The following is a 12,798-nucleotide window of genomic DNA, read 5'->3' as shown; positions in this document are numbered from 1 at the left end:
TGCTGACTAGAGTCTGCTGTACCAGCAGCGACACCATTTCCCTGGACAAACACAGCTTCCAGCAAGTACTTTGTAGTATGATCTACATCAGGTTACCAACCAACCAACCCCCAGCAATGACAATATAACCTCCCCTTCACATTAGATCCCCTCCCACCGAGCTATCCCTATTCAACCCTATCCTATTTTATTCAATTTCGCCGCCGAATACAACACTCTCCACAGCACCCCATCATCCATCCCATTTCCCGTCTCTGGACGTTCGTCTCCTCGACCATGCGCCTGATGCTGGTCCGAAGCTCGTAGATTTTGAGATCCAGGGCTATGACGCGGTCGAGGCTGGGGTCGGCGGGTGTTGGGGCTGTGGTTGTGGTGCGTTTGCGGGCGGGGAGGGGAGAAGGTGAGACGGGGCGTTTTTTGGTGGTGGTGGGGGGTTCGGGGTTCATTTTGGTGGGTGGGTGAGGGTGTGAGAGGAGGAGAAGATTTGAATGGGAAGTAGGTGAGGAGAAATGTGAAATAGAGATGGGATGGGGAGGGAGGGAGGGGGTGAATATAAAAGTATTTTCGGGGAGAGGTATGCGTTCACTTTGTGGTTTTGGCTGGGGTAGATGTCGTATTTTAGTTTGGATGGGATTGAATTATTGGAGCGAGGTTTGATGGGTAAGACCGTTTGGAGGATGGAGAAAGAAGTGTGGTAAAGACAAAGGTCCGGAAATTGGCAGAGAATGGCTTGGATGGTTTCAAGGACACGAGAACAAAGAAGGTTATGCATCAAGAAAAGTTGGGAGTCAACAAGGAGAGATACATGTAATTGTAACAGCCAAGAGAATCTCAGGCAAAGCGACATTGATTTCTACGACAGTCCTTGGTTACAATCTTGCAGATGGAATTGAGGGCGAAAAGGGTCCATTGTTCCCTAGCTACCCTCTGCACGGGACTCAGCCCCCCACGTATAACAATCGAAGCAGGAACTTAGCGAATGTGCCATTCTTCCAGAGCCCCAGTAATAGTGAGTCTTGAATCGAACAATATGGAAGTAGCAGACAATTGCAAGAAGGTTACCTACGGAAAGCGCCATGTCGGAACCTGACCATCCTACAATATGCCAGATACCGACTGGATAAGCAGATGCGAGTCTACATAAAGACTATAATCCCTTGGATATCACAACAGTCAGGCAAATCGACTAGATCACATTCTTTTGCATAGCTTTCCAGACGGGGAAGTGCCGTATACGAAAGGCACTTACCATTACATGGTCATGGAACAGGATTCAGCACCTGTTCAATCCAAAGACAAGCCGGCCCTCTGCAAAGTAGATTTAAACCATAGGCGATGAAAGACGACCAAGACCAATCCTACTTCCACGACGGAACTGCAGCACTCTATCTTTGCAATCGAGTGATATGCAATCTGGTTACGCAAATCATTCTAGTAACCTACCCAGATGGCGGGAATATTACACGACTCAACCTACCTTAACTCCCATCTAATTCCCCCTGAGGAGTGTTGAATATGGGCAAGGCATCGGCATCTCTGCCGAAGACGCCACTACAACAATATCTCCTGCGTGGTCAGGGCTCTTACATACCGTTCAACACCTGCCCGATACACACATCTTCACCCTCATTCAATGCCGTCCTGCCAGAGTAGTCATCGCCCAATGGTGAGGATATAACACCAGTCCGCGCTAATCAAGCGGAACGATGCATCCCACAACCGCTCGCAGGCAGTGTTAGCAGTCGAAGCTACTGGAATTCCCACCCGACGGTCTGGCTCGAGACTACTCCTAATGAGAGGACTACCCGCGACCATTATACGGAAAGATATCATCGCCGCTTCCAACGGTCTATACATGAAGATTGATTCCCTCAGCCAAAACATGTCTTGTCTTCTCCAAGTCGTACAGGAGGTTCAAGTCCTACGTCATTATTGCTATGCTCGACTGTTCTAAATCCTTTCCAAATAGAAGGAAATAAGTATAAGGTATCAAGATGATGAGAGATAGAAAGCATCGTAACCGCTGAGGTCTCTCTTTCCAAATGCTAGGCAGATACGATCTGGTGGCTGGCACTGCCACCACAGGGTGAGTTAGTGTACCACACTGCTTCTTTCGTCACGACTTTGTAGGTTGTGACATTGTTTGGAGTTCCGGGTTAGTTTGCTCCTCAAAGTGAAGATCAAAATCGATGGTAATATCATACTCTGATGAAATTTCATGTTGTGATGCATCGTATCTCTCAGACTTAATCATTCCATCACGTAGAAAAGCATCGGGCCTTGTCTGAAAAGCGCCATGGTGAGATTTGAGATCGTCTCATGACAACACTCTGCTTGCATCCCACTGCATGAGGGCCAGGGGTAGGCGAGAATCATAACCATCAGGTACCACACGAAGAACGGCATGACCTCTGCCTGGCCGTGTCACCCCAAGGAATCGAGCTGACGTTGCCGATCGTAAGCAGTCCAATCACCTGCTAAACTAGAGTAGAGCTTGTCTGGCCGACGGGCAAAAGGGGCTTCTTTGCCCCCCGCCCACCCACCGAATGGCCTCGGAAGGTTCCGAGACCAACACGCACTGTTCGACGGTCGGCGTAGGCAGCCATCGAAAATTTTGCAGGTTGCAACATGGAATCCACAGTAGGATGGTTAGGTTCCTACATTCTGCAAGCCGTCCTGAGTGGGATGGGATGGGATGGGATGATTGCGTGGTCAGCCTTATAGGGCGCCGGTCTGCAACGGAATCCGCGGATTCCAGGCCTCCACCAGCAGACACCAGAGAATATAGGCTTTGAAACCTGGCTGCCTACGGACCCTTTTGGACTGTCCCATGGTGTGCATATCTCCTTGTCTCTGTCAGTCTTACACTAGGTCTGTCCTCGTTATCTCATCTCTGTTCCCCATTCTTTTCCATGAATTACTTCCGAGGCTGAAATCAGACTGACACCTAGTCACTCCTTACATCCGTTCAATTCCCCGGCTGGACATCATGCGTCTTCGTTCGCTCTGCGTGACAGGCATCTGGCTGGCCAGCTGTGCTGCCACCCCCATCCCCGACCATCCTGGTGACGGTCTTCTCCCCCAGACTCCTCTTTCGACTCCTCACTCGCCGCCCGTGGTGACCGGCCATGAGATCCATATTCCTTGTGCAAAGGGACCAGGGCCCGAGAGCGACCACGAGAAGTCATCCAAGGCATACCTGGTACGTGCGCCCGTAGAAATCGTCACCATTGATAGCCACTGATATATCTCTAGGCGATGAAATTCCATACCGAAAGCAATGCTCTTCTCGCCAACAATGCCTCCATCTTCCCGGCTTCATACCCCATGCATCTGCCTGCCACCCGGTACCAGGAGTCCGGCCAGGGTGCCGAGGATGTACTGTTGCAGTACGCCGTGAATATCGACTACATTCACCCCAATCCCGAAGAATGGATTCAAGACGTCTACCACGTGGAGGTCAAACTCTTCGATCTGGCCGGTCGCCCGGCCACTACCGACACCGTCACCGTTCGACTGTCCCGGCAGCAGCAGGGGGAATTGTATATCTCGCAGATCATGGTGGAGCCCCTTCTTCAGTACCACGATGTCCACGGGGACGGCAACTGTCTCTGGCACGTCAAATACTGGAAAATGATCGTGAGCAAGTACCGCGCCTGGCGAAAGACCCAAGGACACGGCCGGGTGGGATCTCACTGGCAGGCGATACCGTCGGACGACGCAGCAGCAAACACACCAATCCCGACCGCTGATAAGGCTTACACCTCAGACGGGACTAGCACGGCTGATCGAGCAAGACCGGACTCTCACGCGGCGCCCGTCTCGCCGTTTCGAGTATTTGGCGTAGACAGGTCTCCCCGACCGGTGGTGTTGCGTCCCAGCGGCCACCATCGAGATTTCTGGCGACTGGTGGTCCCGGCTATTATCCCGGCGCTGCTGGGGGCGACGGCCGGACTGGTGGTGTGCATGATGGGGTTGCTCGTGTGGAAGATTGTAGTCTGTACGTGTGGGCGGAGACAGGGTCGGAGATGTCGGGAGGCCGGGGGTTGCCAGCGCGAACGATGCGCCAGGTCGGAGAAGCAGCGCTTGCTGGACCAGGATCAGCTGAGCCTGGCGTAACCCATCTTCCGTGCCTGTTGGGGGCCAACTGGCGAGATTATTGGTGGGGGCTGGCTGTAGACTGTCAATGCCAATATATTCAAAACGGGACTGCGATGGAGATTGGCTCCAGGGATTCTAGACCATTTGGGGCGGATGAGGATCCTACGGGGGCTGAGTCGTTACCGAGGGTTAGTCCCGAGGATGGAGTAGGAGTTACTCCGTCGTGGGTGCTCGTATATTCGAATCAAATCGAATGGTTGAGTGGCACCGCCCACATGCTGGCTGCTGAGTCTGCCTACGACTAGCCGTGCTGGCATTTGGTGTTCCGAATCCGAGCGAGATCCACAGATTGGTCAGGGCACTCTGCTGCTGCCTGGAGCAGAGAGCAGCCACGCACCTCAGCCGCCCATCCCTTCACTCAGTTCACTGCGTCATGGTGCCCAAACCGGTCTTGGTACATCTGTCACAGCTGCCGCGCAACCCAGATCAGACTGGTTTATCTGCGTCGATCATGGTGAAAACACCCTGTGCAGCTGCGAGACGCCGTGGGAGGGAGGAGTGAGGACAGTGAAACCAATGACCCAGGGACGGAGCGCCCGGCTACACGGCGGTCCACTGTGACGAGCACACCGCATGTCATTGGACAAGCCTTCTTGGGAAGCTTAATCAAAGCTTAGCTGACCGCCAGTGGACAGTTGGCCCCTCTGGATAAGGGGCTTGGCACTGCCTCCAAGGGGCAGCAATCGTCGGTCCCTGAGCCACACCGCACATGCCACTGTCCCTCCACTTCACAGCAGGGCTGAGCCAGTGATGTCACTCCCCATCGTCCGACAAGAATAGCAATTTAGCTGTCACCAGTCACAGTCACCACTCTGTAGCCGACCAGCAGTGGAGACCCATCGTGGTGGCCCAACAGTGAGGTCATCCTCTGTGGTCGCTTTAGGGCTGACGCTGCGGATGCCGAGGACACCGACACCCCAGATTCCGCCAACTGATAAATACATGGCCCCCGGGGCTGTTTTTTGTTTCTTCTCAGATACCCGTCCTCTCGATACCCGCCCATTCCGGCTTACAGCATTTCACCTCGCCATTTTTCATCCCCCCCTACAAACCACACAACTACATCCACCGTCACCATGTTCAGCTGGTTCAAGTCTTCCAACCAGGAGTCCGCTCCCGCCCAGGCCACCTGGAACCCCAACACTGTGACCATGCAGCCGTCCTCCCCGGAGGTGCCCGTCACCGAGCAGGTCGTCACCGGACAACCCGTACGCCTCCTTCCTTTGCCTCCTACACCGTGCTAATATCACTAGGGCCAGCAAGAAACCATGCAAATGAACCTTCGTGGTGGTGGTGAGGGCGAGGACGTGTGCTGTGGCGTGTACGTTATACCCTCTGCCTTCTGACACACACACAACTAACAATAATAGGTGCGCCGGTCTCTGCTGCTTCGAGTGCTGCGAGTGCTGCTGCTAGATACCCATAGAAGCCACGATCGCGATTGACCATGTACTGTTATTGATGAGTTGTATGTCTTTTAGCCTGAATGATAGATGTTCTATCTAATTAATCTTTTTGCCTATCTATCGTCGCTAGTTTACTTAGTTACTTCTTGTCGCTTGTTTACTTGATTACTTCTTTTGTCTTTTTTTGTTTGCTTCTTTACTTCACCCCAGATAGACCTCGATACGAATGATCATTAGCTATATCCATTTTAAGTCCATTGCAAACAACACAGCACAACTCAATCAACACAACGAATCAATCTGCCACATCGCATCTACTGCAATCTGACAACCCTACCTCCTCCTCAAAGAACATCTACAATACTTCCCTCCAGACATCTATTCCCCGCTCGATATTATACTCTACCTTCAGTCTACCCAGACATTCTCCTGCTAGTACACGATCCAACTGCCTAGGCATCATTTATCGGATCCCGCGGTGTCCATGTGGATGCTCTAATGTCTAGATAACATGGAATGTCCTCAGGGTCCTCATCTCAGCCGGAAACATACCCACTAGGATTGAGCTGTGGCTGAGGCATCACTTGGTTGCTGCCTATCCGTGAGATCCGTCTCTGCGCTAGGGTCCTGTTCCAGCCGAGGCGTCAGGGTTTCACTAGCACCGGCTCATCCAGGAGCGATTAACTCTCGGAAGTGCCCCGTCTATGAACGGTGATTCTGCCACATGTCTGTTCCTAGTCCTCGGAGTATCCCACTGGTAAATGCAAGTGGCACTTTGATGAATACTAGCATCGCTCGGACACTCCGGGCCAGCCTCGAGTGAATCACAGCAAATCACAATCACCGTAGCTGCAGGCCAATACCACCTCAGTGCATGAAGAGATGGTGAGGCAGTGACCGCTAAACCCTGCATTTAATCAATCCGGCGGTTAGAAGGAGTAATTTCCCGTGCGTAGCGCTAGTCTAGCTTTACAGTGAATCCGAGTCCTGTTGAAATTGACTCCTGACTGCCACAACAGGCACAAGAACATGAACAATTTGAAAACCACCCACTGCATCCATCAACGTACACAGAAACTTTCCCAGCCCAACCCATGGTTGAATCGGAATGGGGTATTTAGTATCTACCCCTGATAAACTTTTCGCAGTGCTAACTGAGCGGCCCTGATCCTTAGCCTAACACTAACCACTTTCACCCGCACTAACACCCCCGAATGCTACCAAGTGAGACATGTCTAACCACAGTCATAGCGGGAGGGAAAGACCCTCGTGTTGCGGACCCTGGGTGGTGGAGGCTCTGCTTTTTCATCCTCCGTATACCCTACCCTACCTATCTACCTCGTACCTTTTTTGAGTCTTGGGGGGGCTACTAAGTGCTAATGAATGTGTTGGGTAGGCCAAGGTAGCTTGGCTCTAATATTACTAGTAGAGGGAAGGCCCCTTTCCTCGTCCTTCTGACTTCCTACCTACATACCCTCTCTTTTGAAACCCGAAGAAACACCCAAGAACACCTAAGAATCCCACCCTCCTCCTCACCACCGCCCTCACGTTACTAGGCACCACCCACGCCACCGACACCAGCACCACAGTAATCCCCTACTTTCATCCCCCAACTGGTCCATCGAACTTCCCCAAATACGGCGGGCTGGACCAGCACAGCCGCCAGCATCGCGGGCATCAACGCCCTCCGAACAACCTACGAAGTCGGCTGTCTGAAAAAAAAAAACGCCCCCAAAACCGACTGCGACATGGCGCATTCCTACACCCATCATCCAAGGCCCAGAGACCGTCAGTCTCAGCCAGGTGTATACAGCCTCGACGTCGGGACAAAAGCACGAGTTATGATCTTACCGTCACGAGGTCGTATGAGTGTTCGTTGAGGAGTTATATGGAGGAGGCGAGCTGTACCATGAGTGTGGGGATTACGGGGAGTGAGGGGGGGGGGGGGACGGTGAAGGCGGCGAGTTCGACCAGTTCGGAGTATAAAGGGGGCGTCGAGCTCGTTTTATAGTCTTGTTGTGACCGGGGGGTTGGGGTCGTTGACGGCCCCGGCGGCGACGGAGACGCCTGGTGCTGCTGCTGCTGCTGCTGACGCTCAGCAGATAAAGACTCGATTAAGGAGATACGTCTTAGCAGAAGGATAGTGAGACCAGAAGGCAGCTGGAAGAGATGCCCAGAAGAATACCAAGATTTATCGATATCTTTTTTCATATGTTTTTCCGTTGATGATACTTGATTGTAACTATGTGTTATGGAAGTATGTGACCACGCAGGCGATTTTTGCCAATTCTCATCTGTGCTTGACTCAACAGACAGTCACAGGCCTTGTCAAGATGCACAGCTCGAGCAGAACTAGCACCACTAATCGCTGCATGAGGCAAGTAGATATGATGCCTGGGAAACCAGGTTTCCAATGGCTCCCGAAGGAAGACACGGCCGTGCATGTGGCTGACAAGTTCTCACAAGATAGACACATTGGGACATCAATATTGACAAGGTATCAGTTATCGTGTTGTAGTCTGCTCGAAAATCCCATCCCTCGAGGTGTCGGTTGTAGTGGACGGATGACATTTACATGGATGACGAATTACTAACAGTACGAAGTATACGTCACTGATATACATCTCAGATCACCCACACGGTGTTCTTTCAAGAGGTTACGCCCACTTCCCAATCAGCGCCATAATGCCCGCCCCCAACAACGTACAAAACACCATATACAGCAACTTGGAGCGACGGCGGGTCCGGCACGGATCAAAGATGAAGTCACGGGCGAGCAGCTCCACCAACGAACTATAGATCAATATCCCCGCGGACACGGCATTGAACACGCCTTGGATGATTAACGAGGTCTTCGAGCCCGGATTATATGTCGTGCGCAGACCCAGACCGATCGCGATCGAAATCGGAGTGGTCAGGCCGTATGCTAGACACAGGAGGTAGGGGAGGTGAATGCGATGTCCGAACGGGATGGCGGACAGTCGAGCGCCAATCCCTAAACCCTCGAAGGACTGGTGGAAGACCAGGACCGGGTAGAGGGTAGCGAATTCAGAGCCGGTAACACCCAGGTTCAGACCGATGATGACGGAGTGGAAGATGATGCCGAATTCGAGGATGAGGAAGCCGGCGATTTGTTGCCGGAATGAGCGGTCGGCGAGTTCCGAGGAGGATTCTTCGGTGGTTTCAGTCGGAGTGGCTTTCTCGGTGGATCTGTGGCCATCTTCCGGGCTGGAGTGGATGTGGGTGGTGGTGGTGGTGGTGGGATCGCTCGTGAGGAAGGCGTTGGTGGCGTTTTCGTCGCGGTGCATGCCGTATTTATGCTCGACATAGACCTCGGCGGCGAGATCGAGGAGGAATATCAGAGTAATCGAGGCGAGCACGATGCCGGCGCACCAGGAGTATTCGGACCAGTGACCCGAGACTCCGACGCAGGTTTTGGGACCGATTCGTTTGTAGGCGGGGTCGAGGAGATGGACGAATGCCGTGGCCAGGATGACCCCCGTACCGAAGTAACGGGCGAAGATGTACACGCCGTGGGGGATCTTCCATCTAGGCATGCGTTTGGCCACGACGGGGAAGAAGGTAAACGCCGTGGAGACTAAGAGAATGACAAAGATGGAGGAGATCCGGGCTCCCATGTGGCCGTTGTAGTCATTCTCGGAGACGGCGTAGTAGCATAGCACGTCCTCTTTGCTAGCGGTGTGGAGGTTCACCTCGGATGCATTAAAGGCAGTCATGGTGACAGAGACCGTAGAGGAGGGGGTGGAAGAGGGGATGAAGGAGGAATGGACTGAACGCCTGGCAAGCTGTCGTGGATGGTGATTTATATCTCCTTGGTGAGGACCTTGGGTGTCGCTGAACCGTCCTGAGCGACGACGAGGAGGACATGCCCCCCTTCCCCCCGGTGCGTCGCCATCATCTCGTGTGGTCTAGCTGCAGGCGATGGCCATTTCCCTTCGAGAACTAATAGCATAGCTGGCCACTGCCCTGTCAGGTCAGTGCAGCCATTCAGCCAATCAAGGCTTGCTGTCTCCAAGGTACACAGAATTGCTAAGCGAGCCATCATCGAGCCGGAGGTGTGGATGACCATTACTCGCGAGATTATTCGCAGACAGCAGTAGGGCTGACCCATAGGAAAGCGCCTTATAGGGCTGAGACACCCGACATCCCCAAGGTCCTCACGGATTCCACTTCGGCCTCGCCGACTGGCAGCTGCAAGCGAGTGCAGGATGCAGTGCATTGTCTCCACCGGAAAATGTCATGTTGTGCGAGGTTTTCTCAGATCCGAGTCGCGTGGTGCTCGTGGGATGCTCGTGGTATGCTCATGCCCGAGTCGTGGGAGGAACAAAGTGGACCCGTCAGATATCTCACGGTCGGATTTGGTTCAAAGTTGGAGGACAGTCTGAATTTAATGTCAGGTTCGAGTCAGTCACAGGAAAGAGCTCGTCCCACGGCAGCACAATGGGTGGTTCGTGTGAACGCCTTTGTTGTGGCCAGGGAAGGGCTGGGTGGGTCATGTTACCCAGAAACCCCGATGGTATGGAGAACCCCCATTCATTGTGGTGGATGCCAGCTCACAAAGAGGTCGGCTGACCCCCGACCCAGCCAGAGTCCAGCCGTGGATTATAAGGAGCTGGTTCCCCTCCAGCCATGACACCTCGATGATGAGTGCAATCCCTCGGGAGGTGCAGTGGCTGGTTTTTTACGAACTACCGGTGATGGCCAACTGCCTTTCACCCTCGGCAAAGGGAGCCGGCTCCGGACTGAGGTGGTACTTTTGCTATCTGGTGATGACTGAACACACCTCGAATTCACCCCGAGGGAAGGCGAAAAGCTGACTCGTTAGCCCCTAACCTCGATTCATTTCGCCGGCGCATGTCCCAAACCAGTATCCCGAACCGTGCTATCGAAAGATCCGCCAAGTCTCCCTGACAGAAACGAGATGTATCACATTTATCTGAGCGTCAAACCCGACGTCAACGGTACCCTCCAGCTCAGCTAACGAACCATCTATGTATCCCGTACAGTCGGAAGCTCGCGGATGAGTCGCCTCAGGGGTGGTGGGTGAGGATCAAAGCCTATTATTTGGAATGACCATGGTCAGGCAGCAATGGCATGGCCGGGGATTGAGGGAGCTACCATTATGGTACTTATGATGACCGGTGGCGCCCTGCCTCGAACATTTCTTTGTCTGCCGGTCTTGGCTGATGTGACCCGAAGAGTTTATTGTGCGCTTGGACATTTCCACCGCGTCTCGACAGGAGCATGGACCTCGGATAAGGTTGATCCCTCCCGTGCCTGGAGGTCGAGGTTCACTTTGGAACTGCTTCCAGCCCGTCGGTGGCGTCCGCGGGGGTGTCCCTTCCGCCATCCCAGCAATTGATCCGGCTGTTGGATCGAGGTGTACCCAACCCGGATCCCAGTGTCTATCAGCTGTACTGTGATATTGCCAAGTGATGTCCGGGCACTATCGGCAATCTATTTCAAATGGAGTCCAATGGAGTCCAATGGAACCGGTCAAGGTGCCGAAGCTGAATCCGAGGCAGCTGCGGTTGAGTTTCTTTGTCTGCATCGTGTTGGGAGGGGTTTGGCCGTCTAGACCAGCTCCAATATAAACCCCCCGGCTCCGTACCCGTCTCCCCGACACTGGGACCAATGCTTATTCACGCCGACAACATGGCACTCATCGGGACTGAGGCGGGCATCATCCTGGGCTACTGCCTGGCGATGGTGTCCATCAGCATCATGGGCCTGCGGCTGTACATGCGTCGCTACCGGGGACAGTCCTTCACCCTCAGCGATTATTTGACTATGTTCTGCTGTTGCTGTTTGGTCTTCATCATGAACGCGACCCTCCTGTGCAGCATGTGGGGAAGTTCGGCCTACGCATCCACCAAAAACATGACCCCCCTCGAGAAGGAGCATGTGAAGATGGGCAGCAAACTCTCCTTTGCCGGGTTCCACATTTACGCGGCCTAGTGAGTGCGTCCCTTCTTCACGCTGTGAACAATGCTGAACATGTTAGTCTGTGGGCCCAAAAAGCCGTCGTGCTCTGCTTTATTGAACGGCTGCTGGGCTTGCTGCCCTGGCCATACATCTGGATCCGGGTGTCCTGGGGCATCTTGATTGTAACGTTCATCGCTCTGGAGCTGGTCAACTTTACCGTCTGCATCCCATTGCATTATTACTGGCAGATTGAGCCCCCACGTGCGTATGCGCAACCACGACTTTTAACCGTCCTGACCGCGACCTAGATACCTGCTCTCAGGCCGTCTATCCGCTCGCCTGTCTGATCATTTTGAACTGCGCCACCGATGCTCTCCTCCTCATTCTCCCTCTCCCCTGGCTCTTCAAAGTCCGACAGCCGTTATGCCGGTGAGTGTCCTACCCCCGGCTGCCTATCCCGCCAACTGACTCCAGACCAGCCGCATCCAGCTCCTCGCCCTCTTCTCCATCGGCGGATTCCTAATCATCATTGCTATCCTCCGCCTCGCATACTACGATAACATCTACGACGTGTCCTTACAACTCGTCGTCAACCCGATTGAAGAATGTCTCTCGGCCATCGTGGCCAACTTTCCCACCTTGTGGAGTCTCCGAAGGGCGCGCGAACCCGCTCCTCGACCGGATCCGGTGCGTCCTGTGCCGAGGAAAAAGCCCCGCGCGTTGCATAGTATTCTGATCACGGAGACGGTGGATGTGGAGCATTGTGCGTTGGAGGATCGGACGCAGTCGACGACGACGGACCAAAGTATGGGGGATGAGAGTGATGGACATTTGGTGCGGAATCATGTGTAGCAGGAGGTGGATCGAGCGTGGTGTATATAGCAGTGCTGTACATAGTACGGAGTAGAGGTGCGTACATAACTCCCGTGCCGTCTATGTCTATGCCCTCTGGCTAGGGATGGACTGGACTCATCGTAATAAAACTGCATTAATGATGGAAGTGTTTTCCTCTGTGTGTACAATTCATACAAAGGCCACGTTAAATTCCAACCAGGGTAGCCAGCCACTGCCACCATGTCAACAAGACGCGTTGATCCCCTAGCAGGTCCCGTAACAATCCCAGCTCTACGCGTCCCGGAGACTCCCCTAATCCATCCCCACCACCCCCCTCCATCAACTCGACTCCTCCCTCAAATGCACCCTCGAATATCTCGACCACCCCCTCACCCTCCTCCCCCACCCCCCCAACACCCCCCCCCCAAGTACCAACGGCCCCACCGTCACC

At 53.6% G+C, this 12,798-nt stretch overlaps 7 protein-coding genes across 7 annotated transcripts; 4 read left to right on the top strand and 3 right to left on the bottom strand.

Moving 5' to 3' along the window:
- Position 1: 1 nt before the first annotated feature.
- Positions 2-457, bottom strand: BO80DRAFT_429940 (uncharacterized protein). Its single transcript, XM_025720593.1, has one exon. It carries the CDS (start codon positions 444-446, stop codon positions 192-194), a length of 255 nt encoding a protein of 84 aa, XP_025569668.1. The 5' UTR covers positions 447-457; the 3' UTR covers positions 2-191.
- A 2,532-nt stretch (positions 458-2,989) lies between these two features.
- BO80DRAFT_450273 (uncharacterized protein) lies at positions 2,990-4,119 on the top strand (the record flags this gene model as incomplete). Its single annotated transcript, XM_025721800.1, has 2 exons — positions 2,990-3,202; positions 3,256-4,119. 2 exons carry the CDS (start codon positions 2,990-2,992, stop codon positions 4,117-4,119), a joined length of 1,077 nt encoding a protein of 358 aa, XP_025569667.1.
- A 1,118-nt stretch (positions 4,120-5,237) lies between these two features.
- Positions 5,238-5,507, top strand: BO80DRAFT_368970 (uncharacterized protein; the record flags this gene model as incomplete). The annotated part of the gene is made up of 2 exons (XM_025716368.1): positions 5,238-5,369; positions 5,415-5,507. The coding sequence occupies 2 exons, from the start codon at positions 5,238-5,240 to the stop codon at positions 5,505-5,507; spliced, it is 225 nt and encodes a 74-aa protein (XP_025569666.1).
- Positions 5,508-6,862: 1,355 nt separating this feature from the next.
- On the bottom strand, positions 6,863-7,659 carry BO80DRAFT_487135 (uncharacterized protein). The gene has a single exon (XM_025723539.1). The coding sequence runs from the start codon at positions 7,337-7,339 to the stop codon at positions 7,112-7,114; it is 228 nt and encodes a 75-aa protein (XP_025569665.1). The 5' UTR covers positions 7,340-7,659; the 3' UTR covers positions 6,863-7,111.
- A 534-nt stretch (positions 7,660-8,193) lies between these two features.
- BO80DRAFT_265588 (ZIP zinc/iron transport family) lies at positions 8,194-9,671 on the bottom strand. Its single transcript, XM_025714781.1, has one exon. It carries the CDS (start codon positions 9,302-9,304, stop codon positions 8,225-8,227), a length of 1,080 nt encoding a protein of 359 aa, XP_025569664.1. The 5' UTR covers positions 9,305-9,671; the 3' UTR covers positions 8,194-8,224.
- Positions 9,564-10,604, top strand: BO80DRAFT_265574 (uncharacterized protein). Its single transcript, XM_025714780.1, has 3 exons — positions 9,564-10,106; positions 10,162-10,354; positions 10,414-10,604. Exons 1-3 carry the CDS (start codon positions 9,823-9,825, stop codon positions 10,567-10,569), a joined length of 633 nt encoding a protein of 210 aa, XP_025569663.1. The 5' UTR covers positions 9,564-9,822; the 3' UTR covers positions 10,570-10,604.
- Positions 10,605-11,243: 639 nt separating this feature from the next.
- On the top strand, positions 11,244-12,365 carry BO80DRAFT_439460 (uncharacterized protein; the record flags this gene model as incomplete). The annotated part of the gene is made up of 4 exons (XM_025721081.1): positions 11,244-11,545; positions 11,593-11,774; positions 11,822-11,942; positions 11,993-12,365. The coding sequence occupies 4 exons, from the start codon at positions 11,244-11,246 to the stop codon at positions 12,363-12,365; spliced, it is 978 nt and encodes a 325-aa protein (XP_025569662.1).
- Between the last annotated feature and the right edge of the window lie 433 nt (positions 12,366-12,798).

The sequence above is a fragment of the Aspergillus ibericus genome, assembly GCF_003184845.1.
Source record: "Aspergillus ibericus CBS 121593 unplaced genomic scaffold BO80scaffold_77, whole genome shotgun sequence".
NCBI classification, from domain to species: Eukaryota; Fungi; Ascomycota; class Eurotiomycetes; order Eurotiales; family Aspergillaceae; genus Aspergillus; species Aspergillus ibericus.
Note: the sequence above shows the minus strand (reverse complement) of the source record. Positions and strands in the feature narration are given on the sequence as shown.